The following is a 22,452-nucleotide window of genomic DNA, read 5'->3' as shown; positions in this document are numbered from 1 at the left end:
AGACAGAGACAGAGACAGAGACAGAGAGACAGAGACAGAGACAGAGAGAGAGAGAGAGAGAGAGAGAGAGAGAGAGAGAGAGAGAGAGATGAACATTAGCTTTTGAAATCTATTTATTTTTTTAAATATGCTGCCAATAACTATGTCTACTCATTTTTTACTCATAAGCTTTTCAAGAATACATTGTTTTAAAGTTGCAGATGACTTTCATCGACTTCTGGTTTCTAATCACACTTTGTAATAAAGCCAAACAGTAAAAAAAATGTTCATCTCCAGAGTTTTATTCATACCATGGCTTTAACGCAGCTCATGGACAAGTTTTTATTTCTTAAAATGTTTTGTGTGAGCTACATGCTTGCGCATCAATTTTAAGGTAGATTACAGGCGTAAAAAAACGATGTAGCAGTGAAGAGTCACAAAACTCAATAGTTATGTTATTTATTATTTATTCCCTTCTTGTGAATTGTCAAACATGTTTGGAGTGGAAAAGGTCTTTTGAGAGTTCAAAAAAGAAAAATTAGATGTACATCAAGTGAAGCCAATGGAATGTAAACTATCAAACTAAGAGACAAAGTTGGGCTTTGTAAAAAGCAAGTTGACATTTTAATAACTGACGGGGCACATAACCTACTTTAGATGGTACCTGTCTAATAAGCAGAAGGCCAAGTATGACAGTTACAGTGTGAGAAAATAACGACATGAGGGTGCAGTGCCGCAGAACTTGATTATAAATACTAAAGCAGGGTGATGATGTCAGGTGGTGGTCAAAGCAGCCTGGGCAGAGTAGTTGCATCCTGAAATGCATGGTGGGTGTTTTATAGGCTAATTCCAGTATTTTTTTAGACTCACAATATGTACAGTTCATGTTTGACTAATTGTCAGCTAACAAAATTAATACATAAAGCCTCAATATTCCCCCTCCACAATTGTATTCGTATGTAGAAAGACGTTCATGTAGGGGAATCTGAAAAGAGACAGTTAATCCTCTTAAATACTTTATTGTGACTAGATATGTGTCCTTACAGGGTGGAATCGATGACAATAACATGGTCTGGATGAAATGAGAGCATGGATTAGCAATGGATGTACTGCCACAGGAAGAGAGGCGGCTGTGGGCGGGGATAGTCAGCGGTGCTCTCTGATTGGCTATCCGGACCACCCCCGCAATAATTGTACTACCGGGGCCGAAACTGTTGAACACATCCTCGCACAACGTCGTCAGTGAAAAGCAGCTATATCGACGGTATCAGAGCCCCCACGTGTTTTTGACTGACCGCTGTTTACTAGTGCGCTGACTCTCATGGCGAAGAGACGTCCCGACGACACTCTGCTGCACGGCTCTCCCTCCAAAAGATGTCACCTCTCTCTGAGCAGCGTTGACCTGCCGCCGGAGAGCATGGCTCCGACCGGGGGTGTGAGCCCGCCGTCCCTCCTGGCTTTGATGGGCAGCCGCTGCAGAAAGAGGCCGCACCACTTTGAAGACCCAGAGAAACAAGAAGAAGCGGCCCTTCATCGCAAGCCCGCATGCTGCGACACAAGGAAGCATGCAGCTACTCTTTTGGCCCTGCAGACTTCTGGAGGTTTCCAGGACCGTCGCAGCTCCAGCACGCTCACGGGCTCCAAGAAACGACCTCGAGATGACTGCACGGGTTTGGAGACTGTTGCTCCTAAAGCTAATGATAAAGTAAGTTATTAACAACATAGCGGGAGATTCGCCGTGTGCAGCTCTGTTCAGAGAGAGTGAGTCGGTGTAATTGCAGAAAGTGTCCACTAGGTGTCACCCGTTACCTATGATAGAGCGTCAACAACACTCTTTGTGGGTAAAATATGCCACAGGTTGATGTCACCGGTGACCACCAGTCTAAAATGTTACTGTAGGCCTCTTTGCACATTTCTCCTGAGCTCAATCCTCCTCTCTTTCTGCTCACTCTCAGGCCGGTGAAGACAACAGCACTGAAGACTGCACATACAACACCTTCCAGTACTGGAGGGCCCCCTTACCTGAACTGAACCTCTCCCTGCTGGAAGATGCGAACCATTCCCAAAGTAAAGACCGACCTAAAGTCAAAGACTCCTCTTCTGATGCCATGGAGACCTGAAGATTACAGGTGCAAGCAACGTCTCAAACGTGATGATGAAAATGTGATGCTTTTCTGCCGATGGAAACGTTGAAAAGCACCTTACGGTTGCTTGAAATGTATCCAGGAGAGATGCAACAACCTGATGTCGACTGCCCTAGTAGCCCTGTCGGTGAACCTTCGTGTGACTTCGGTGAAGCAGCACTGAAATCTGCACCGCAGCAAACTGCTCTTACATCGGTGACCAAAAGTGTGGTGACATTTTAGTAAACCTCAAGTCAGACAGTCTGGTGTACAATTGTGACTAATACATTTTTCTTTTGTGTTAAATCTTTACCTTGCAAACCTAGTATTATATTAATCTATAATGTTAATATGATTAGTTATGAAAAGCAGGGTACAGTTTATGTCATAATCACTCTATAATATCTTAATGTGATTTGTGTTACTGGTTCAGAAATTGTTCATAGATTTTTTGACTGTTATATATGTTGGATACATTAGATAAAACACTTTATTAGACTTTAGTGTAGGCTGTATTAGCTCTTTTATTACATGTTACTGGTACACCTTTGTGCTAATCAGAGCTGATTGTAACAACCCTTTTTTGTACTGACAATAGAACAGTTTTCTCTACTCGTGTGATTTTATTATTGTTTACTTAAATTTGTTTTCCCCAAGTATTTGTCAGGGTTTGATCAAAAGGTAAAACTTAACGAACCAGAGGGTCAAATTTTCAAAGACACCATTAAAATATATACATTATGTAAGAAGCCACCAAATCAAAAGTTGCAGAGATATATTGTAGCAAACGGCATCCACATTACACTATACAGTAAATACACATTTAACAGACAATACACAAGTAAAACCATGGAAAAGTAACGCACTTACCTGCCGCAGTCCATGCAAGGCGAGAAATGCTCATTAACGGTCACGATTGTTTGCTGAACAGTTGATTGCGTTCTGAAAATGAAAATAATTTATTTTCTGAGAAGAGGATTTACAGATGTGATCCAGCTGTTGATCAGCTCGATGACATCAAAGCCCTGCTGTTTCCAGCTAGGTGCCAATGAACTACATACAGTGGATTCAGGAATTATTCAGACCTCTTTGTAATGTAAATGCAATTTTAGATTTATGGAATTTGCATTTTTGCCTATCAATCTTCTCTCAATAACCTATAATGTTTTAAACATGTTTTATTTAGGTTCAAGGTTCATTTATTGACTTTGTACAATACATGGTTGCACAACAAAATGCAGAGGGAGTCCCTTTATGTCAAACAAGAACACAAACAAACAAAATGGCCAGTGCATTCCTGTAGTGTATGTTTTAAATTTGCATCAGGAGGAATGTAAACAGATTAAAAACCAAAAACTGAAATCTCTCATTTACATAAGTATACAGTACCCTTAATTTAGTGCTTTGTAGAAGCCTCTTTGGCAGCAATAATAGCTTTGAGTCTTCTTGGGTAAGTCTCTGCAAGCTTTGCCACCTGGATCTGGGAAGTTAATGTCATTCTTTCTGGCAGACCCTCCAGAATTGCCATCTTCAGGTCTCTCCACAGATTTTCTATAAGGTTCAAGTCCTGGCTTTGGCAGGGCCACTAAAGGCCGCTCCAGCGTGGTCTAGGCTGGATGATCCGGCTCATTGTCGTGCTGAAAGTTGAGACGTCGCCCTGGTCTGAGGTCACGTGCACTCTGGAGCAGGTGTTCTTCAAGGACTTCTCTGTCCTTTGCTGCATTCATCCTTCCCTCAATTCTGACCGGTCGGTCTGTCTGTCCCTGCCTCTGAGAACCACCATGCTTCACCAAAAGGACTGGACAGGCCAGGTGATGAGCAGTCCCCGATGTTCTCGTCACACCGGGGAATCTTTTTCCTCATGCTCTGTCTTTGAAATGCAGTTTGGCAAACTCCAAGCGTGCTGCCTGTCATGCTTTTTACTTAAGATTGCCTTCTGTCCAGCAACTATACCACGAAGGCCTGATTGAAGGAGGGCTGCTAAGATTGACGTCCTTACAGCAGGTTCTGCCATCTCTGCAGAGGACGCTTGAAGCTCTCCTAGAGTGACTGTTGGGTTCTTGGTCACCTCCGTGACTAAGGCTCTTCTTGCCCACTAACTCAGTTTTGCCAGACAGCAAACTCTAGGAAGCGTCCTGGTGGTTCCAAACTTCTTCCATTTCACAATTATTGAGGCCGCCGTGCTCCTGGGAACACCGAAAGCGTTGGAAATGTTTATATACCCTTGACCTGATCCAAGGCTCGAAAGCAAGGTTTGCAAGTTTCCCATCGGCTGCCAATTCAGGGCCTTTGATTGGCATCAGGGGCAAGCCCAGATAAAAAGTAAGCACAACAATCAGCCAAATGTGCACCACAAAATGCATTTATAATATTTGTTGCATTAGTCATATTTAAATATTGAAAAACAACCAGGATGCACTTGACCACAAACTGGAGTGAGATGGCAAAGGGTCTGAATATTTTTCTGAGAGATTTCAGATTCAGATTTATTTTTATATACAGTATATGCAAAAAATTCTAAAAACATGTTTCTCATTATGGGTTGTTGAGTGTAGATAGATGGGTAAAATGGCAATTTCAACCATTTAAAAAATAAATCTACAACAACAAAATGTGCAAAAATATGAAGGGGTCTGTATATTTGCAGGTGCTGTGACCCTCTGGCTGTGTGTGTGTGTGTGTGTGTGTGTGTGTGTGTGTGTGTGTGTGTGTACCTGAGAAGGGGCTGACAATTAGACAAATCTTTTAAATATATATATCTATATCATCCTTCTTGGCTGCTTTCACCAGTGACCACATCTCCCTGTCTGTCCCGTCTGCAGACGAGGACCAAGATGGGGGACACAACACTTCCTCCTGCATGTGTTGACGGCTCTGGAGGTGAAAGAGTCCTGCATGTGTGTGGAGGAGGAGGAGGAGGAGGAGGTCATGGACTCCTCGAGGCTCCTGGCTCTCCCTGCTCTTTGGACCTGAGGCTAATAAAAGGGCAGTCAGTCCTTGTGAGGGGACTAAATGAACAGGTGGGATTAGACTCGAGACACATGTGGAGTCATACAAGATACACGTTTGTAACTGCAGTGTGCAGCCATGGTAAGTTATGTGTGACTAAATCTAATGTCCACTAATGAGTCCAGCTCGTTTCCAGCGGGTGTATCAATAAATCAGCTATTTATGATGGTTATAAAACTATTAAACGCTACGCATGAGCTGTCGTTTGCTAATAGCTAATGTTAGCAAAGTTTTGATGTGATTTCGATGTTGGCTGAAGGAAACATGGTACCTAGTTATCTATTTAAGTTTTCGTCTCCAGCATAGACTTTGGATAAAATAATGTTATTTCTACAGCGTGCTTTATAAACTTTAATTGGCGTTAATCAACTAACGTAGTACATAAAGTTAATCATTCATTCAGCAAAAGTTGAGCTAAAAATACTTGTACCTCGAATCTGTGTTTACCTTTCGTGAAACTTTATTCTCCAAAGCATTTCAGACTAAAAATATATTGTATGTTTTATGTTCAACTCTTCATCTGATGGCAGTCACCATGTTACTACCAGATAATGATAACGTTATGTTAATTATAAGTCAGTGCCTGGCATCTAGGTTAGCAAACAAGTTGAAATCTTAAAATCGTTTCTTCAGAAAATCGTGATAGAAATTCAGATAAACAATGCAATACTAAATAAATGTCAAGACTGCTAATAATGTGTCTCATGCAGAACTGCCTCACGTTTGACCACCTGGAATAAAACTACCACTCACTAGATGGCCTACATTTGCAGAACTAATTATTTATATATATGTATATTCCAATATAGTACAGGATCTTTAAAGTAGTGCTTTTAGGTGATTAATGTTTCGTTAGTTTAGTGGCAATTCTGAAATTGCAGCTGCAGCACATGGAGAATTAGTGAGGTTAATTGTCATTAAACTGAAATATATATATATATAACTTTGTGTATATATATATATATATATATATGTACACAAACACAATGAACACAAACACAAACTTCAGCTACCCTTCAGCACCGTGTTTTATGCTAACACAGTCTGACCCAAGGAGGCAGCACACCAGGTCCCTCCCAGCCATGTGTACTAATCTCAGGAAGGGGATGTGTGTATGTTTCCTACCAACAATTCTCTACTCAGTAAGGCCATTGTTAAATTGTTCTGTGAAACGGACCACAGGAGCAGGACAGACCTTGAAAGATCAGGCGAAGCATGAAGAAAAGACTTCTGTGAAAATCAATTAGAAGTTGACTGTTGTACCTCTGGTTAACCAGGTGGTTTTAAGAGTGCAGTTGCTGTTTTTACGACGAGGGACCTAGGGTTAGTTCACTGTGGGTCCAGCATGTGTAGGCTGCTGCCGGCATTGGAATGAGCTTCACCGAAAAGGTCACCGATTACACTTTTTCAGCAATCTTGGGTTTTCTTCCTGGAAGTTGAGTTTGACAATGCAGTTGAGAAGATGGTTCTTAGCTGCTCCAGGATCTGTGTACTGTAAGTAAATATTTTCTCTTCTTATTCCAGTCACGAAAGTCTTGGATTGAGGAATCCTTCTCCAAAAGAGAGTGTGTGAGGTTTATCCCTTCATCTCGGGACCTACATAGGTAAACTGGAATCTGATTGCATTGATGAGCTTCCAGAAAAGTACAGGTTTTTATGATTCTCAGAAGAAAAACAGGATGATTTGTTTAGTTAGTACATAGTTGGATATTATCAGCAGTGGTTGGAAACAACATTTTTCTGAGAGCAAAACTATTTGGCACTCGGCCCTTCCTTCCAGGAATAGAGACCGTGTGGATTCTTTGATAATTTGTTATTTCCTGTTTCTTACAGATGTATTCCCGTATGTCAAGTATGCCAAAACTTGATCAGGTATAATCTATGAATTGTGTGTTTATGTGCATATTTACACCATCCTCAAACCCACTACATTACCCTCCTACACCCCACCCCCTATTCCAATGAAGATCTTGTTACTTTCCCCCCCCCCACACTTTATTTCATAATTTCCCCTTTTTGCTCTTTTGTTATTTCCCTTGTGTCTTGCCAGATTTAATATTATTGCAAATTTAGAAAAGAACCACTTGTTTAATTTGTCACAAACTGCCTCAAGGAAAGTGATAAGGCCAATGTCTTTTTATTTTGTTGCTATCCTACATGGAAGTTAGTGTTATCAGCAGTGTAGGAGGTTAGGAGGATGAGAGATGTGTGGGAATTTTGTGTTCTGTAAAATGATAAACACAACCAAACATAGACCCAAGGACAAAGGGAGGTGAAGAGGAAGGGAGGGAGACGGGAAGGGGGACAAACTGCAGCAGCCTGGCTTAAATAGACCAGGTGGAGGCCTGTCAGGTATCTGTGAATGTTACCTAACAATACCGTGATTTTGGGGTGCTTCACAAGCAAACACCTACTTTTGATAGCTCAAAAGAGTGATAAAATGTCAGTGAATGATGTGCAGGCACAAAAATAGAAGTTACTCTGAATTTCTGCCACCTCTCACCACCCGCTATACTCAATCACATAATCTTTCAATTGATAGATGTAGTTGTGGCCGCCTGATTGGGGAGCACTCTTGGCAAGAGTCCCTTCCCCCCACATCCCTCTATCCTGGTCCTGGACAGGACCTGGAAGAGGACTGGTCCATAGAGCTCCACACCAAAGCCAGTCCCACGAACGCCTATGGGACCATAGACTTTCAGGACACTGCCACACGTGTATGCCGGGCCAAGGTCTGTGAGATTACTAACTCTACAGTATATGTGTTTTTTTACTACATTTTTATAACTGAACTCACATTTTCTATAAAGGATTTCTCCCAAAATGAAGGTATATGCTTGTCCAGGATTGAAAAAGACAGGTATCTGTCTTATGATTGCTGTATAAACAAGCTTTGGCATGCTATGATCTAAGATAGCATCTGCTTCACTGAACAGTCACACAGTACCTGAGAAAAGCAGAAATAGCTTCCCCGTCCCTAAAAGTTCCTTGTTTTTCCTCTCCAGTATGTTCGTGTGGCTGTGGACTCCAAGCCAGAGGTGCTGCTCCAGCTGATGTTGAGGGAGTGGCAGATGGAGAGACCCAAGCTGCTACTGACTGTCCAGGGGGGCTCAGAAAACTTCTCCCTGCCCCTTAAAGTCAAGCAGGCCTTCAGCAAAGGGCTGATCACTGCCGCCCTCAGCACGGGAGCATGGATACTCACTGACGGCATCAATACAGGTAGGTTGATGTACATTGTTGTAAGATCTGCGTGTGTGGGTCAGTATCACTTATTACTCCTGAACAACACTGGATGCTGTTGACTGATATGCATCATTATTGGTCCTGGTGTGAAACAGTAAAGAACCCCTTGTTCCGTCATGCCTGTATGATGTTCAGTTAATTTTATGTTGCATGTAAATTTCTGTATGCGATGCTGTTATACTAATAATAATTCCTGATAATTTTCTTGGGCTGTGTGAACTCAAGTACGTAGGTCTGTTCATTGGTAAGGATTTCAGTCCATTCACTCTGTGTCCCTGGGTCTAAGAGTTATACTCTTGAATTTGATTTGCTGTGCATTCAGCTGCTTTTTACATACTCTAGGTGTGTCTAAGTATGTGGGCGAGGCAGTGAAAACATTTGGGGGCCACAACCTGAGGAAGAGAAACACAGTCGGCATCACACCATGGGGAGTCATTGACAACAACATGGACCTCATAGGCAGAGATGTAAGCTATGAAATCTTGTTAATTGCTGATTTCATCAGTTTCACACTGAATACGTGCACGTATGGTTCTTGACTCTTGATGTGACTTTCACTTACCATGGCTCAGGTGTTCAGGCCCTACCAGCCACTGGGGAACCCTTTGAGCAAGAGGGCCTGTCTTAATGGTTTCCACTCCCACTTTCTGTTGGTGGATGATGGAACGCTGGGAAAACATGGCTGCCAACAAGGCCTCAGGAGGAAGCTGGAGAAACACATCCGTCTACAGAAGATACACCCTCGTGAGTCAGTGTGTGTGTGTGTGTGTGTATTTTTGTGCAATACTTACAGGCAGAGAGAAAAGCTCAGGGGCTCGATGTGACCGACGTTATGTCACCCTCTCCTCCCTTCTTCGTAGAACTGAAGCAAGGAGTGCCTGTGGTGTGTGTGGTGGTGGAGGGAGGCCCTGCCATTGTGTCCACAGTGTTGGACTATGTTAGCAATGTGCCCCCTGTGCCAGTGTTTGTGTTCGAGGGATCGGGCAGGGCGGCCGACCTGCTCGCCTTCCTACACAAGCAGACTTCTATTGACAGGTATGCATGTCCCTAACTGAATCTACAGAAGTAAGTCTAATGGAGCTACCTTATTGTGTCAACTCAGTGTTTGCTTTGATAATGTTGTGACATGTCACAAATGTAACTTACACCTTTACTGCATTTCTTTAGGCAGTTGGATGCTGACATTAAAGAGGACTTCCTTGTCAGGATTGGAGATGTGTTTGGAGTAGAGACAGCAGAAGCGTCTCAGCTCTGCAGTCTCCTTCTGCAGTGTATGGATCACAGAGAGTCTGTAAGTGAAACACCATTTGGGAATGTTTATGTTGTGATTCAAAACATGTACTACTCACTACTTCCAATATGACTTTGAATGACAGATAACCATCTTTGACTCCGAGTCAGAGGACCAAACGGCACCTGATGCAGCCATTCTGACAACTAGTCTCAAGGGTATTTATATTTCTCCTCTTGGTTGTGACAATAGACATCTTTCACTGCAGACATTTGACATGTCATAGCAGGAAAACTACATAATAATAATAATTGATAACAGTAACAACTGCTGCATTCTTTGTAGGTTTACAAGTTCCAGGCTTGTTATTGTGCAGGCAGAATTACTGGTGCACTTAAATGGAACAATGGAACAATAACTAATGATAGAAATGGGCTTTTCCTGCTAAAATGTCAGCTGGGAGAAAGGTTTGTATTGTCTAGGAATGCAGAGGTATATATACTGTACGTTCTGATGTATGTTTTTTGTTCTGTGTGATGAACAGGCACCAAGGCCAGTCCTGCAGAGCAGCTGAGTATGGCCCTCGCCTGGGACAGGGCTGACATAGCACAGAAAGATGTCCTGGTGTACGGACAGCATTGGAAGGTAAGACGGGCTCAGTGACTCACTACTGCATATATGATGTAATTAAGCGTTGTTATTGCACATTATATTGTTCATTCTAACGGTCCTTAACAGCTGCTGTCTAATCCTAATAATTGTATGCTGTATGCAGGTGGGTTCCTTGGAGAATGTCATGCTGGATGCTCTGGTGATGGACCGAGTCAGTTTTGTCAAACTGCTGATTGACCACGGCATGACTATGAGCCACTTCCTTACTGTGGATCGCCTGGAGGAGCTTTATAACACGGTTATTATAATATGTTGAAGTATCGACTTCTTATGTTTGCGACTCTCCATCTCCTTCAGAATGTATTATTTACTTATCTTATTGGTCATGAATAGAAGTACAGCAATGACATAAAAAACAACAACATATTACATTTATATTATACTTACACCCCACAGTACTTGTGTTTGTCTTGGTGTACCGTTTACTGTTTTGTTTCCCCTTGGCTCGCACTTTAGTATACAAACAGAAGAAATTCAGTTATTTTGTTTGTGACTCTTGAAGCACAACCTCCAAAACTGTGGCTTTGATCGAAATCACAATAATGCACTGTAAGTGTTTTGCACCAATAATGTCTTCGTTTCCTGGTCACTTGCATTTAGGGTATTTTCCCAGTTGTTGTTTTAGGATGTTTTGAGATCATAAGACTCTTTGTCATCAGTACATTCACACTTGGCTTTCTCCACAGTGCCTTTATCTTTTGTGTATCAATGCCTGTTTATTTATTCATAACTCTGGGATAATAAGTCCCCCTAAGAAACGAGCTAAGTGTCCCAGGGCTGCGACTATGTACGAAATATGCAACTTTGTTATAAAGTAACCAGTAGATCTTTTATTTTGCTCTGATTTGGTAGCTGTCCCGTTTACTACTCTCTGGATAATATTTCAAGTTTCTTTCCACAGTCACAGGGGCAGACGGACAGCTTCCTGCACCACCTCGCTGAAGATGCAAAACAGGTGACAAGTGAGAATGAGAACGCCTATGATCATATGGATATTAAATTACACTCTTTACTCAGACATTATTGGCTTTAACTAGTATTACTATTTTTTTTATTTAGTCTTAGTCCTGTGTCAAATCTCCTTGTTAGTGTTAAGCCTATTTAGTCAACTTCATCCTGTTCTTTTTAGTCAAGTTTTAGATGACTAAAAGTCATTTTAGTCTTATCTTAGTCAGAGAAAATGGTAACTTTTTTCAACTATGGTTTTAGTCAAGGAAAACTGTTGACTTTTTAGTCATCAGATTATACCAAACATTTCAGTCTCGTCTAGCCAAAATATCACCTTGTTTTTTTCTCCTAAACCCTGTTGTTGTAATTGTTAACTTAAACTTAAAGGAGCAGTTTGTAGGCTTTAGTGGAATCTAGTCATGAGGTTGCACATTTGCATGCCTGTCGGAGAACTACGGTAGCCTTGAGGTAACATACAAACGCCTCTATGTACACTATAGGTATAACTGTAGAAGCCATATAAACAATTATATAATATATGTGTATTTACTGTGTATGTGTGTGTGTGTGTGTGTGAGAGTAGACTTCTCTTCCCATAGGTTACCGTCTCTCTCTAATTGACATGGGCCTGGTGATAGAGTACCTCATAGGAGGAGCGTACCGCAGCACCTACACACGGAAACACTTCAGAGCTGCCTACATCAGCCTGCAGGACAAAGTAGCTAGAACTCTTTCTTTCTCTGTCCACTGTGTTTTGATGTCCTTGAAAACTGTTGTTTGACTTGTGTTTATTAATCGGAATTATGCTTAACCTTTCTTACAAATACTGCACTCTCCTCATTGTTGTTTCGGTGTGAGTATAGGAGGGTAGATGGGACAGTTCCACCTCCTTGTCTAAACAGAGAAGGGGATTAATACCAATCTCTACCAGGGGCAGGACTCCCCAGGACCTGCAATTCTTCAGAACAGCTCAGCCCCACAAACCCAAGGTTGGTGGGGATTTTTGGCAGTATTTTCAGTCATTCAAATACTTCACTCGTAATTGAAACTATTCAAATTTTATTAAATTGTTCTGAGAAAGTCTCTAGTCCTGTATAGCCATGCTATTGTCTCTAGTAGGCACCTTTTGGATCTCTAAGGCAGCCCTAACAGCTTTGTACAAACATATATTTTTACAATATAATCCCCTTCATAACTTGTTTTCCTTATGGGATCCCTCCTTCTTCATCTCCATTCCTTTGTGGCTTGTTTTGTCCATACCTCTAACTTTCCCATCTAGGAGCAGGATGTGTCACCCGGGAGTAGTCGAGAGATCACATCCAGCCCTGGCCTTGGTGATGCTCCATGGCTGGTTCCCTTCAACTTCAACGACCTGTTCGTGTGGGCCATTCTTCATCAGCGGCAGCAGATGGCACTGTTCCTGTGGCAGCATGGCGAGGATGCGCTGGCACGTGCGGCAGTGGCTTGTAAGCTTTACCGCTCCATGGCCTTTGAGGCACGGCAGAGCAGCATGGACGACCACATTTCAGAGCGATTCAAGACACATTCACTGTGAGTGTATGTTGGTGTGTGTGAGTGTTGTCTGTACTCAACCTACTAGGACAATTGCAACATAATAAAGTTTGTAGTAGCATGATTAAAGACCCATTTAATAATCATTTCAATTATGAGTTTGTGTATTAAAAGATCCTTAAATGGTGCATAATGCAGGATATCCCGTCTTTGTGTCTTAGTGAGTTTGGTCAGCTGGCGGTGGACTTGTTAGACTGTGCATTTCGCCAGAATGGGCAGATGGCCATGAAGCTGTTGACTTCAGAGATGGAGGCATGGAGTCACTTCACCTGTCTGCAGATGGCCGTCTCCTCATGTCATCGACCATTCGTCTCACACTCCTGCACTCAGACCCTCCTCACAGATCTCTGGACCGGTCCGCTCAACATGAGAAAAAACTCCTTCGTGAAGGTAAACATTGTGAACATCGCATGTATCAGATTAACCAGAGAAAATTCATATTATGTTTAAAATCATACACCTCTTAAGTCTCTGATTGTAAGTGTCATAACAAAGATGTTCTTGTCTTAGTGTATGAGGTATTTTTATCACTATAAAGAGTGATACATATAAATACAAATGCATGAACATAAATCTCAGTGGGACCATCATTCCTAGTGTTCCTTTGACATTACAATGACTAATTTCATTAATTGTTAATTAAAAAAATATTGCTTCTCTAAGCTTATGTTGGAGGCATTGTTTCCTGATGTTTCTGGATAGTTGTACAAGCGTACATGATACACTTGTTATCTCTATTTTTCAGATCATTTTGAGCCTTCTTCTGCCCCCTGCCATCTTGCTACTGGAGTTTAAAAGCAAAGCTGAAATGTGCCATGTACCACAGTCCCATGAGGCAATGCTGTTTGGACTTGAGTCTGTGAAGTCTCCACCGGCTGACGAGGTAACTGATCACACGGTAAAATACCAGTAGTGTACTTATCCAGCGCTGTTTTCAAACTGTAACCCAAATCCGAATAGATTATTGTACCTCTTGTCTTCCATTCTCTTTTCCTACTCTACTCTACTCTACTCTACTGTGCTCTACTCTACTCTACTCTCACAGGCCAGTCAGGATGCAGAGCGAGGCCTGTCGTTCCATGACAGATGTTTTGGTCACGTGTCAGAAACTGTATCCTCCACCACGGTGACGTGTCTTTCCTGGATCACAAGACTTTATGACTTCTACACAGCTCCTGTTGTCAAGTTTTGGTTTCACACAGTAGGTGGTGTCCATGTTGTAATACTTGTGGAAACAATTTAAATATTTCTCTTTCTGACAACAGAGGATTTCCTTCTTGTTTGATGCAGCATGTATAGTATTTAATGTATATTTTTCTAATGTTTCCACATTTTTTTAACTGTCTCTGTTTCCATTTTAGATGTCCTACTTGTTCTTTCTGATCTTATTCTCCTACGTCGTCCTGGTGGAGATGCAGGATCAACCCAGTGTTCAGGAGTGGCTGGTCATCGCGTACATCTTGTCCACTGCAGTGGAGAAAACCAGAGAGGTGAGAGAGCCAGAGAGACATGTTCTCTACTTTATTTCTATTCTCTCCGTTATAATTCTGTAACTATTTAGATGCATTGGTGATACATTTTCTACCGAGGGTATTCCTAAAAAAGTGTCATATTGAAGACCAAATAAAAGTATTTAGTACATAACACAATGCATAAGCATCTTAGTTGATAGATCAATACAGCATAATACTACTTAACAAAAGAATATCCAAATATGTAACTCTTAATTAGGTACTCATGTCTGAGCCGAGGAAGCTGAGCCAGAAGCTGAAGATTTGGTTCTCGGAGTACTGGAACGTATCAGATGTCATTGCCATCCTCCTCTTCCTGGCTGGATTGACACTGCGTTGGCATGCTGATCCGTACCGGACGGCAGGACGGATCAGTTACTGTCTGGACATCATCTTCTGGTTCGTCAGGGTGCTGGATCTGCTGGCTGTCAACCAGCATGCTGGCCCTTACCTCACCATGATCACTAAGATGGTGGGTAGAGACTGTACACTACTTGTTGGAGAGGAAGAAAGTGGAAATGAGTTTTTTTTAAATGTTTTAGTCACCCCTCTTGTCTCTCTCTGTCTGCTCAGACCAGTAACATGTTCTTCATAGTGGTGATGATGGCAATAGTGCTGCTGAGCTTCGGGGTGTCCAGGAAGGCCATCCTGTCGCCAGATGAGGACCCATCCTGGAGCCTCGCTCGAGACATAGTCTTCCAGCCCTACTGGATGATCTACGGAGAGGTCTACGCAACCGAGATAGATCGTGAGCGGTTCAAGAGAAACACAAGATACTTATTAACCAGTTTTGATTCAAAGCATGTGATGACTTTGGTGTAGCCTTGAGTTTCTTAGTTGAGGTGCTTAATGTCAGATTAACTAATAACTAATGCAGCAGTTGATACTGCACATGTACAGCAAACAACATGAAGATGCCAAATTGCTGTAAAGCAAAAGTTTGTTAGTAAAGCAATTTCAAATTTATCATTTTACTGTTTTTAGATGAGGTTATTTCTCTGTGCCATATGTCAGCTCTGGCTATCAATGCCAAATCACACCCTTAATCAAAATTTTGAATCATACATTAAGGGAAAAATAGTCTGAATTCAGGCCCTTAAGCATCTGTGGCATTGGTTACAGCATATGAAATACCCGTTGCATTGTATTCCCACTGTTAATGTTGGTATTGATTGTTGCTCGTGTAAAGTCTGTTGTGTGTGTGTTTGGGTGACTTAACAGCATGTGACGACGGTCATCCGTGTCCTCCCGCTTCCTTTCTGACGGCATTCCTCCAGGCTGTCTACATGTTCTTCCAGTATATCATCATGGTCAACATTCTCATCGCATTTTTTAAGTAAGCATGTTTATAAAGCAAATTCCAAATTACATTTTTAAAGTGTAGGACCCTCTAATAAATAGTACTTTTATTTAAATTGATGTTGTCCTCTCAATAACAGCAACATCTACTTTGACATGGCATCAACCTCCAATAAGCTGTGGAAGTACAACCGCTATCGCTACATAATGACCTACCAGGACAGGCCGTGGCTGCCTCCGCCGCTTATCCTCCTCAGTCACATGACCTTAGGTTTGAGAGCCATCTACAGGAGATTTATTGGGGATGCTGAGCGGGAGGAGAGAGGCTCTGGACTTAGTGAGTACCGCAGTGTGTATGTGTGTGGATATAGTCATTCCACAGCATGAGTCTTTGTATTCAGTCTCTTCTCCTGTCGTACCTGTCTTTACCAGAGCTCTACCTGGGCCATGAGGATCGTAAGAGGCTCCATGAGTTTGAGGAGAAATGTGTACAGGCCTACTTCCACGAGAAGAGCGAAGTTCTCCACAGCAGTCAAATTAACAGGATCAGAGCCACATCTGAGAGGTCTGATTGATATTATAATTGATTGGTATTGACCAGGAGTGTACAATGTGGAGTTAAAGGGACTCTGCTGTCTTGTTTGAAGAGTGTAATTATTTTTTTTTTTTGTTCTACTAGAGCCGAGGAGATGTGCATGATGGTGGGGGAGGTCTCAGAGAAGGTCATCTTCATTCAGGACAGCCTGTCGGAGCTGGACTGTCAGCTGGGTCAACTCCAGGATCTGTCGGCTCTGGCCGTGGACACCCTCACTCTGCTCTCTGCTTCTGACAGCCTGCAACAGGAGGAGGCCCACCTGGCTCAATGTCAACTCATCATAGCGTCCCGGCACATCCTCCCTCACAGCTGGACCCTCCCGCACAGAAGTGGAGCCGACTGTGATGTACTTAATATGCGGCGAGTGATGCCCAGGTCATCCAAAAGTAACCCGCCCTCTGTGCTGGAGGGCAGTAGTCTGGTGGCGAGTAGACTGGCATCTCAGGAGTGCAATGTCAGAGCTAAGGGGAGCAGAGGAAGAAGACAAGGACACAATGAGGGTGGAGAGGAAGGAGCAAAGGAGGTACTTACTGTTGTCATTTCATAATCATAACTGTTGTAGAAAGTGAAAGAGAATGAGGATTTAATACCTATCACCGTCTTCTCAGCTTCTTCTTCTCAGTAACAATAATGCTAGCACATAATGAATGACTTCTACAGTTTATATGTTACACATTTTTTTCCTTACGATTCACAGTCTGATCAGACACCCTGTCAGTCCTGTGGACCGTCCCGCTGTGTGTCTCCTCTTTCTCCCAGAAGCTTGGAGTCACCACATCATAAACTCTGGACAGGTGAGCCATACTTGTATCCCAGTCCGGAGGAAACTTCTGTGGAAGAGGAGCAAGAGGAGGAAAGGACACATGAACAGCTGTCTAATGTAGAATTATCCAGAGCCTCTTCCAATGCTGTCCTTCTGTCTGAGCCTCGAGACTTCTCTGAGGGTTTGGTAAATCCTGCCTTTTCTCAGGATGATAGCCAACCAAGTTCTCGGTCCAAACCTTCCAGCCAATGTGGAAGGTCTGTGAAATCCCCCAGGTGGGCATGTCTGTCCAGCGAGCGTCCCTATGGCCACTGCAGATCCCTGTCATCCAGTGTGGAGAATATGACTTTCTCAGGGGCACCCCTCACTCCGATCAGGGGATCGTGTCCTTTGCTTAACGAACCGATGGACAAAGAGCGTTTGTCTGAGGAGAGGAGTTTTAGGGACGACACATCGCTGCTGTGCAGCAGGAGCAAAGGTAACGTTGTAGTTTGTAATGCAGAGGTTAGAAAAACAAATTATTTAATACAAACAGATGGTTTAAAACTAAAAAATAAGCCTTTGGTCATAAATATTTGCGTTAAGCATGCAATTATTGTCAATCTTGATCTAATTTTTCATCTCATTTCATGTGTGTTTTTGTTTCCATAGAGTGGTCCAAGTCCTCTGACTTCACTCAAATCTTAAACAGCAGAGGCAAAAGCCATAACAGGAAGACAGTGAAGATACAAGAGAGCAGTCCAGATGCTGTAAGATGTTCAGAGCTTTCTGTTGAGATTTACTTTATTTATGACATTTGATTTTTCCATGATGGCTCAGAAATGCACTGCCTATTGCATGGATCATCAAACCCTGCTCATTGTTTTGTTTTATATTCTGTGACTCTTCATTTCTTACGGAAAAAAAGGCAACCACGCAGTCCAATCTGTCTGATGCCTGCTGGAGAAGGTACCGGAGAATGAGAGAAGAGCCTACATGTTGGTCGGCTTCAACCAGTCTCAGTCAGCTCAGTAAGGACCTTAAGATTATTTCAATCAAGCACTTATTAGTTATTAGTAATACTGTAAGCATAGGCCACCCCACTGAACCAGAATGCACAGTGGAACAATGAGGGAAATGACAAGGTGGAGGATGAGCAGATGACAAAGAGCCTGTTGGTTTATCAAATCCTCTCTGATTTTATCATCTATCAATCCTGCATATGAATAAATGAACAGTGAAATGATCAAATGTGCGATGTATAAGTTACTTACAGTGTACGTTTTTTTTAAAGATCTGAATATTGAAAATAGCAATTTTGTTTCAGATTTTGAACCAATGGATTTGTTGAAAAAGCAAGTGTTTTCCCATCAGGTAAATCTGTGACAAATTGTGGCAACACACTGTTGTAATTGTAAATATAAGATATGTTGAGTGTATAATTTGTCTGAGTATCTTTGCATTGGCCTTCAGGATGTGTGGAGCCCCACTAACTCAGCATGGAACAGCTGGGCCCGATCAATGAGCCACAGGTCTTCCTAAGTCTGCCTTTCTTTTGGCCGTAACACTTTCAAAACACTTAAAGATGGTAACAATTAAATCACATGTTTTTCTTTATGGCTTTGATACAGTTTACAGAGTGGGATTGCCTCTGAAGGTATTTCTGAACATACACTTTTGATGCATTTCATGTAGAATATGTTTATATAATGAATTAATTTGTTAGTGTGAGATTTACTGTTTTTTCTGTCTTTTGTTTTGTTTGCTTCAGCGAAGAGTGCCTCATTCCAGTCCTCGGAAAATTTGTATCCGCACTATTCAGGTATTGAGATATTATTCAGAAAATTAAAAGTGATTCATTTTGGCTAACATTTTGTTTTACTTGATTTCAAAAGCTTTTTTATACCTGGATTCATCTGTTGTGCATCTGATTGTGTGTTATTATACTTGTATTTTAGCTCTTTTGTTTGTGTGTTAACAGCTATGGAGAGAAACAATCTGATGAGACTGGCTCACACCATTCCCTTCACTCCCGTCTCCATTCTGGGTAACATTTTTGTTTGTTGTCACAGTCAACTTATTTCTTGTGAATTACCATTCCTCCTTCCATCCACTTAATTTACTGTTTTCCTCATTCTCTGCAGGAGGTGAAGAGGTGAGCATCTACTCTCTGGAGGAAGTGTCCTCTGACGCTGACCCAGAATGTGGCACAGTCTCCTCCTGGTCGTCACGAGGCCTGTCTGCCCTGCTGCAGCCCCTCTCCAGTGAAGAGGGCTCTATGGATGGGGGTCTCCGGCGGGGCTGCAGGGTGCTGTGTACCTGGGCAGAACGGGACGTGCTCAGACCTGGTCTGGTGTATGTGGTCAAAGCCTTCAGGCCGGAGGTGGTCCGTGCCTGGCAGAGGTACTTCCATGGTAGCACAGCACTGCAGCTTTGTTTAAGGGTAAGTGTACCTAAATAGGAAAGTGCACATAGGCAGGGAATAGTTGACATTTCTCACCAATTAGCATAATTGCTCCTATTTTTGTTACATTTTCACAATTTGAAATCTCCTGGACTTTTAGCTTCCTATCGCTTTAACTTTATGGTCAACCTGTGTTGGATACCCCTGAAGGAGATCCAGCAGCAGAGAGCAGCCCAGAAGATGATGCAAGTGTTCGACGAGGTCAAACCTGATGATATGCATCACTCACCAAGGTGTGTGCTTTCTCTTGAGCATGCATCTGTGTGTGTCTGTGCATGTACTAATGTCTTTTCCCCCCCACCAGGTTTCTAGATGTAGCGCTGGTCCTCTGGCATTCCAATGGCCAGTGGCTGACTATTGAGAGGTGCATGGTCGGGGACTTCAAGAAGTACAACAACAACACTGGAGAAGAGATCACCCCCTGCTGTTCACTGGAAGAAATGCTGCTAGCGTTCTCCCACTGGACATACGAGTACTCATGCAGAGAGCTTCTGGTGCTCGATATACAAGGTAGAGTCCTTTGTGTGTGTTTGCAGCATGCCTGTGTATCTACTTATCTGTCCTTTATTTCAGTATCGATGTGTTATTTTCTTGACAGGTGTCGGAGAGGAGCTGACTGATCCAACAGTCATTATGGCAGACGATCAAAGGTAAGTTTCAGAAACCTTTCCCCTCTCATTTTGAACTTCAAATGATCTCAAATACATATTGGTAAAACAGACAAACCCTGTTTCTGACCCCGTTGCAGTGGTAGCAGGGGTGAGATGCTTTTTGGTCCAGATAACCTCGGAGAAGCTGCCATCAGCGGTTTCCTGCAGAAACATTCTTGCGGTGCCTGCTGCCGCAGACTGGGCCTAGCAGGTCAGACACATTCAGTGTTAACGTGTATGTGTGTGAGAAAGAGAGAGAATGTGTGCATATTAACATTGTTAAAATATGTGAAGAATACAGTTTTTTTTATTTAATTTGTACCCCATAGTGTATACATAGGATTTTTTTTGTCATTGGGTTTTTTTTTTTTGCGCACGTGTGTATACGCATTTAATTGTATGTCACCTCTGTGTCGTCACTCTGGAGGCCAACGTTGGCTCTGAGATAAATCCCCAACAACTTCAAATGAAGACAACACACACCAACAGCCAGCTAATTAAGCTGCGAGTGTTCGTTTATTCCTATAACAACAGTAGTGTTTGAGGCATGGGGGTGGGCCCTGCTTTGTGCGTTGTGCTCCACGGCCTTTGATTACATATTAATCATGTCTTTGTGCTGGCGATGTGCTGCTGAGACATTAGCTTTGATTAGCTATTAATTAACGTCTCTGGGTAGGCACGATACCGGCATCTAGAGGATAACTGCTCGGAAAGAAACTGTGCTCAAAAACAAACAAGCACACAAACACAAACATTCAGACACAGTTGTTTTGATATTTCAAAGGTGCATTGTGTTTGCTCTTCTTCTTCTTGTGTCCTCTCCAAGATTCCTCCAACAAATCAACCCAAATTATTAATGTTGGATGCGTGGACTTCCTCCCAGGCCTGTCAATATTCTCTTTCTTGTGGTAATGACTGTGTTATTGGAGCGACATGTCGCTTACTGTTGTTTCCGTTGTTCAGATTTAACAATGAGTCCGGACAGCTGCGAGAACAGTAACGAGGCAGAGCCGACATGGGGGAAAGAAGAACAAGAGGCAGATGAAACCAGTCTGTAACCGTTGACCCAGGAAGTCGGGAAGGACACCACACATGCACTTTTACCGACACATGTACTGAGACTTGTCTGCTTGAACACACATACATACACATGTTCTCATAAAATGTGGTCTTTGGTGTCCTGCGTCAGCCCTGATTCCTTTGCAGGGGAAACGGGGAGATGGAAGAGTGAACTCTTATCACAAGCAGTCTGTGACTGGACACTAGAGATTTTATCACTGTAATTTAAACAAAGGCTTCAATGTATTAAGTAAATACTGTTGGGAGGAAATTCGTTTTTGCAGATTATTCTTATAAAATCATTAAGCTGTGTTGTATGAATCATAATAAGAAATGCAGTAATAAGATATTGTTTTTTCAAGACTTTACAAAAGTCTAAATTACCATTTTCTGTATTATTATTATTCTGTATATTTTGATATTGAGGCAATGGCAATCACTGTTATGATTAACATGCACCTATACATTATGGATTCATTTAATAAGGATGATATTGTTCCATCTTTGGCTAAAATAAAAAAGTTAAAATCTAACAATGTATGTGAGACAGAAAAACAAGACAGAAATGCACCCATAAAATTTCCTTTATTTTTTTTTCTTCCCACAACAAAATGTCTACAAAAGCGATAAAATATAGAATTTAACAAAAATCACTTCAGACCTTCACATTGTATATACATCTCAAAGGAGGACTCAGTCAGGGCCCTGCATGACTCTGAACTTCAACCCATGATGATCCATCAAATGGGGGTGTTTGTGGCTCTCCTTAATGCAAATGCACGCACAAACACTTTCATTCTCATGTGAAAATAAAAAAAATCTGATGTAGAGCTGATGGTTTTACAGTCGAGTCAGAGTTCAGAGTCCAGCAGAGTCCCGTTTCTCCAAATGAAAAAAGCATAAAATGTAAAAGCTGTTTGTCAGTGTAATCAAATACACATTTTCCTCGGAGTTCTCCTTTTTTGATTGGTTTCTCAAGTAAATTCACACAGTAAAGCCTCTACGCCCCACTCCGCCAATCCTTCCTCTCCTCACTAGCTATGGCACTTTGAAAACAACAAAAAAAAAGGTCTCATTTTATTGTATTTTTAGATTTCTTATGTTAGTCCTGTGTAAAAGAGGTTCTGCAGCCCAAGAACCTTTCAGGTTTCGGTTACAGATTGCTACATTTTGTTTTATTTGCTCTTGCTGGGACGCAAAAAGACATTCTAAACAATAAATTAACAATTTTTCAACACTACTCCAATTGCACGCATGTGTAATGCATTAAGAAAGTATACAAAGCATTGGTAGAGCAGACATTTCATTCTCTCTCTCTCTCTCTCTCTCTCTCTCTCTCTCTCTCTCTCTCTCTC

General features: G+C 42.1%; 2 protein-coding genes across 7 annotated transcripts; both read left to right on the top strand.

Moving 5' to 3' along the window:
• The first annotated feature begins 94 nt into the window (after positions 1 to 94).
• Positions 95 to 2,714, top strand: LOC116384382 (uncharacterized protein C9orf40 homolog). The gene is made up of 2 exons (XM_031848984.1): positions 95 to 1,684; positions 1,935 to 2,714. Exons 1-2 carry the CDS (start codon positions 1,301 to 1,303, stop codon positions 2,097 to 2,099), a joined length of 549 nt encoding a protein of 182 aa, XP_031704844.1. The 5' UTR covers positions 95 to 1,300; the 3' UTR covers positions 2,100 to 2,714.
• On the top strand, positions 2,037 to 22,442 carry trpm6 (transient receptor potential cation channel, subfamily M, member 6). Of its 6 annotated transcripts, none has more exons than XM_031848978.1 (41): positions 2,037 to 2,108; positions 4,925 to 5,122; positions 6,636 to 6,715; positions 6,945 to 6,983; positions 7,654 to 7,843; positions 8,117 to 8,330; positions 8,697 to 8,821; positions 8,927 to 9,098; positions 9,215 to 9,389; positions 9,522 to 9,645; positions 9,731 to 9,803; positions 10,130 to 10,230; positions 10,361 to 10,495; positions 11,159 to 11,212; positions 11,789 to 11,923; positions 12,069 to 12,194; positions 12,485 to 12,756; positions 12,939 to 13,167; positions 13,523 to 13,660; positions 13,823 to 13,978; positions 14,139 to 14,267; positions 14,509 to 14,760; positions 14,862 to 15,036; positions 15,510 to 15,624; positions 15,728 to 15,924; positions 16,020 to 16,152; positions 16,267 to 16,705; positions 16,880 to 17,423; positions 17,597 to 17,694; positions 17,853 to 17,955; positions 18,252 to 18,298; positions 18,398 to 18,456; positions 18,556 to 18,581; positions 18,696 to 18,746; positions 18,906 to 18,971; positions 19,069 to 19,367; positions 19,539 to 19,621; positions 19,693 to 19,898; positions 19,987 to 20,038; positions 20,137 to 20,249; positions 21,002 to 22,442. In XM_031848978.1, exons 2-41 carry the CDS (start codon positions 4,937 to 4,939, stop codon positions 21,094 to 21,096), a joined length of 6,006 nt encoding a protein of 2,001 aa, XP_031704838.1. In that variant the 5' UTR covers positions 2,037 to 2,108; positions 4,925 to 4,936; the 3' UTR covers positions 21,097 to 22,442. The 6 variants fall into 6 exon arrangements, with proteins under 6 accessions (XP_031704838.1, XP_031704839.1, XP_031704837.1 ...); XM_031848979.1 differs by having other exon boundaries at positions 20,865 to 21,094; XM_031848977.1 differs by lacking the exon at positions 21,002 to 22,442 and having other exon boundaries at positions 20,137 to 20,955.
• The last annotated feature ends 10 nt before the right edge of the window (positions 22,443 to 22,452 follow it).

Source organism: Anarrhichthys ocellatus, unplaced genomic scaffold (genome assembly GCF_004355925.1).
Source record: "Anarrhichthys ocellatus isolate YVR2014 unplaced genomic scaffold, GSC_Weel_1.0 scaffold9, whole genome shotgun sequence".
Lineage (NCBI taxonomy): Eukaryota > Metazoa > Chordata > Actinopteri > Perciformes > Anarhichadidae > Anarrhichthys > Anarrhichthys ocellatus.
Note: the sequence above shows the minus strand (reverse complement) of the source record. Positions and strands in the feature narration are given on the sequence as shown.

Coding starts and splice junctions, on each gene's coding strand:
- trpm6 (XM_031848977.1), top strand. CDS start 4,937: ATGGGGGACACAACACTTCCTCCTGCATGTGTTGACGGCTCTGGAGGT. Junction 7,844..8,116: donor CACGTGTATGCCGGGCCAAG/GTCTGTGAGATT, acceptor TTTCCTCTCCAG/TATGTTCGTGTGGCTGTGGA. Junction 13,979..14,138: donor TCAAGTTTTGGTTTCACACA/GTAGGTGGTGTC, acceptor TTTCCATTTTAG/ATGTCCTACTTGTTCTTTCT.
- LOC116384382 (XM_031848984.1), top strand. CDS start 1,301: ATGGCGAAGAGACGTCCCGACGACACTCTGCTGCACGGCTCTCCCTCC. Junction 1,685..1,934: donor CTCCTAAAGCTAATGATAAA/GTAAGTTATTAA, acceptor GCTCACTCTCAG/GCCGGTGAAGACAACAGCAC.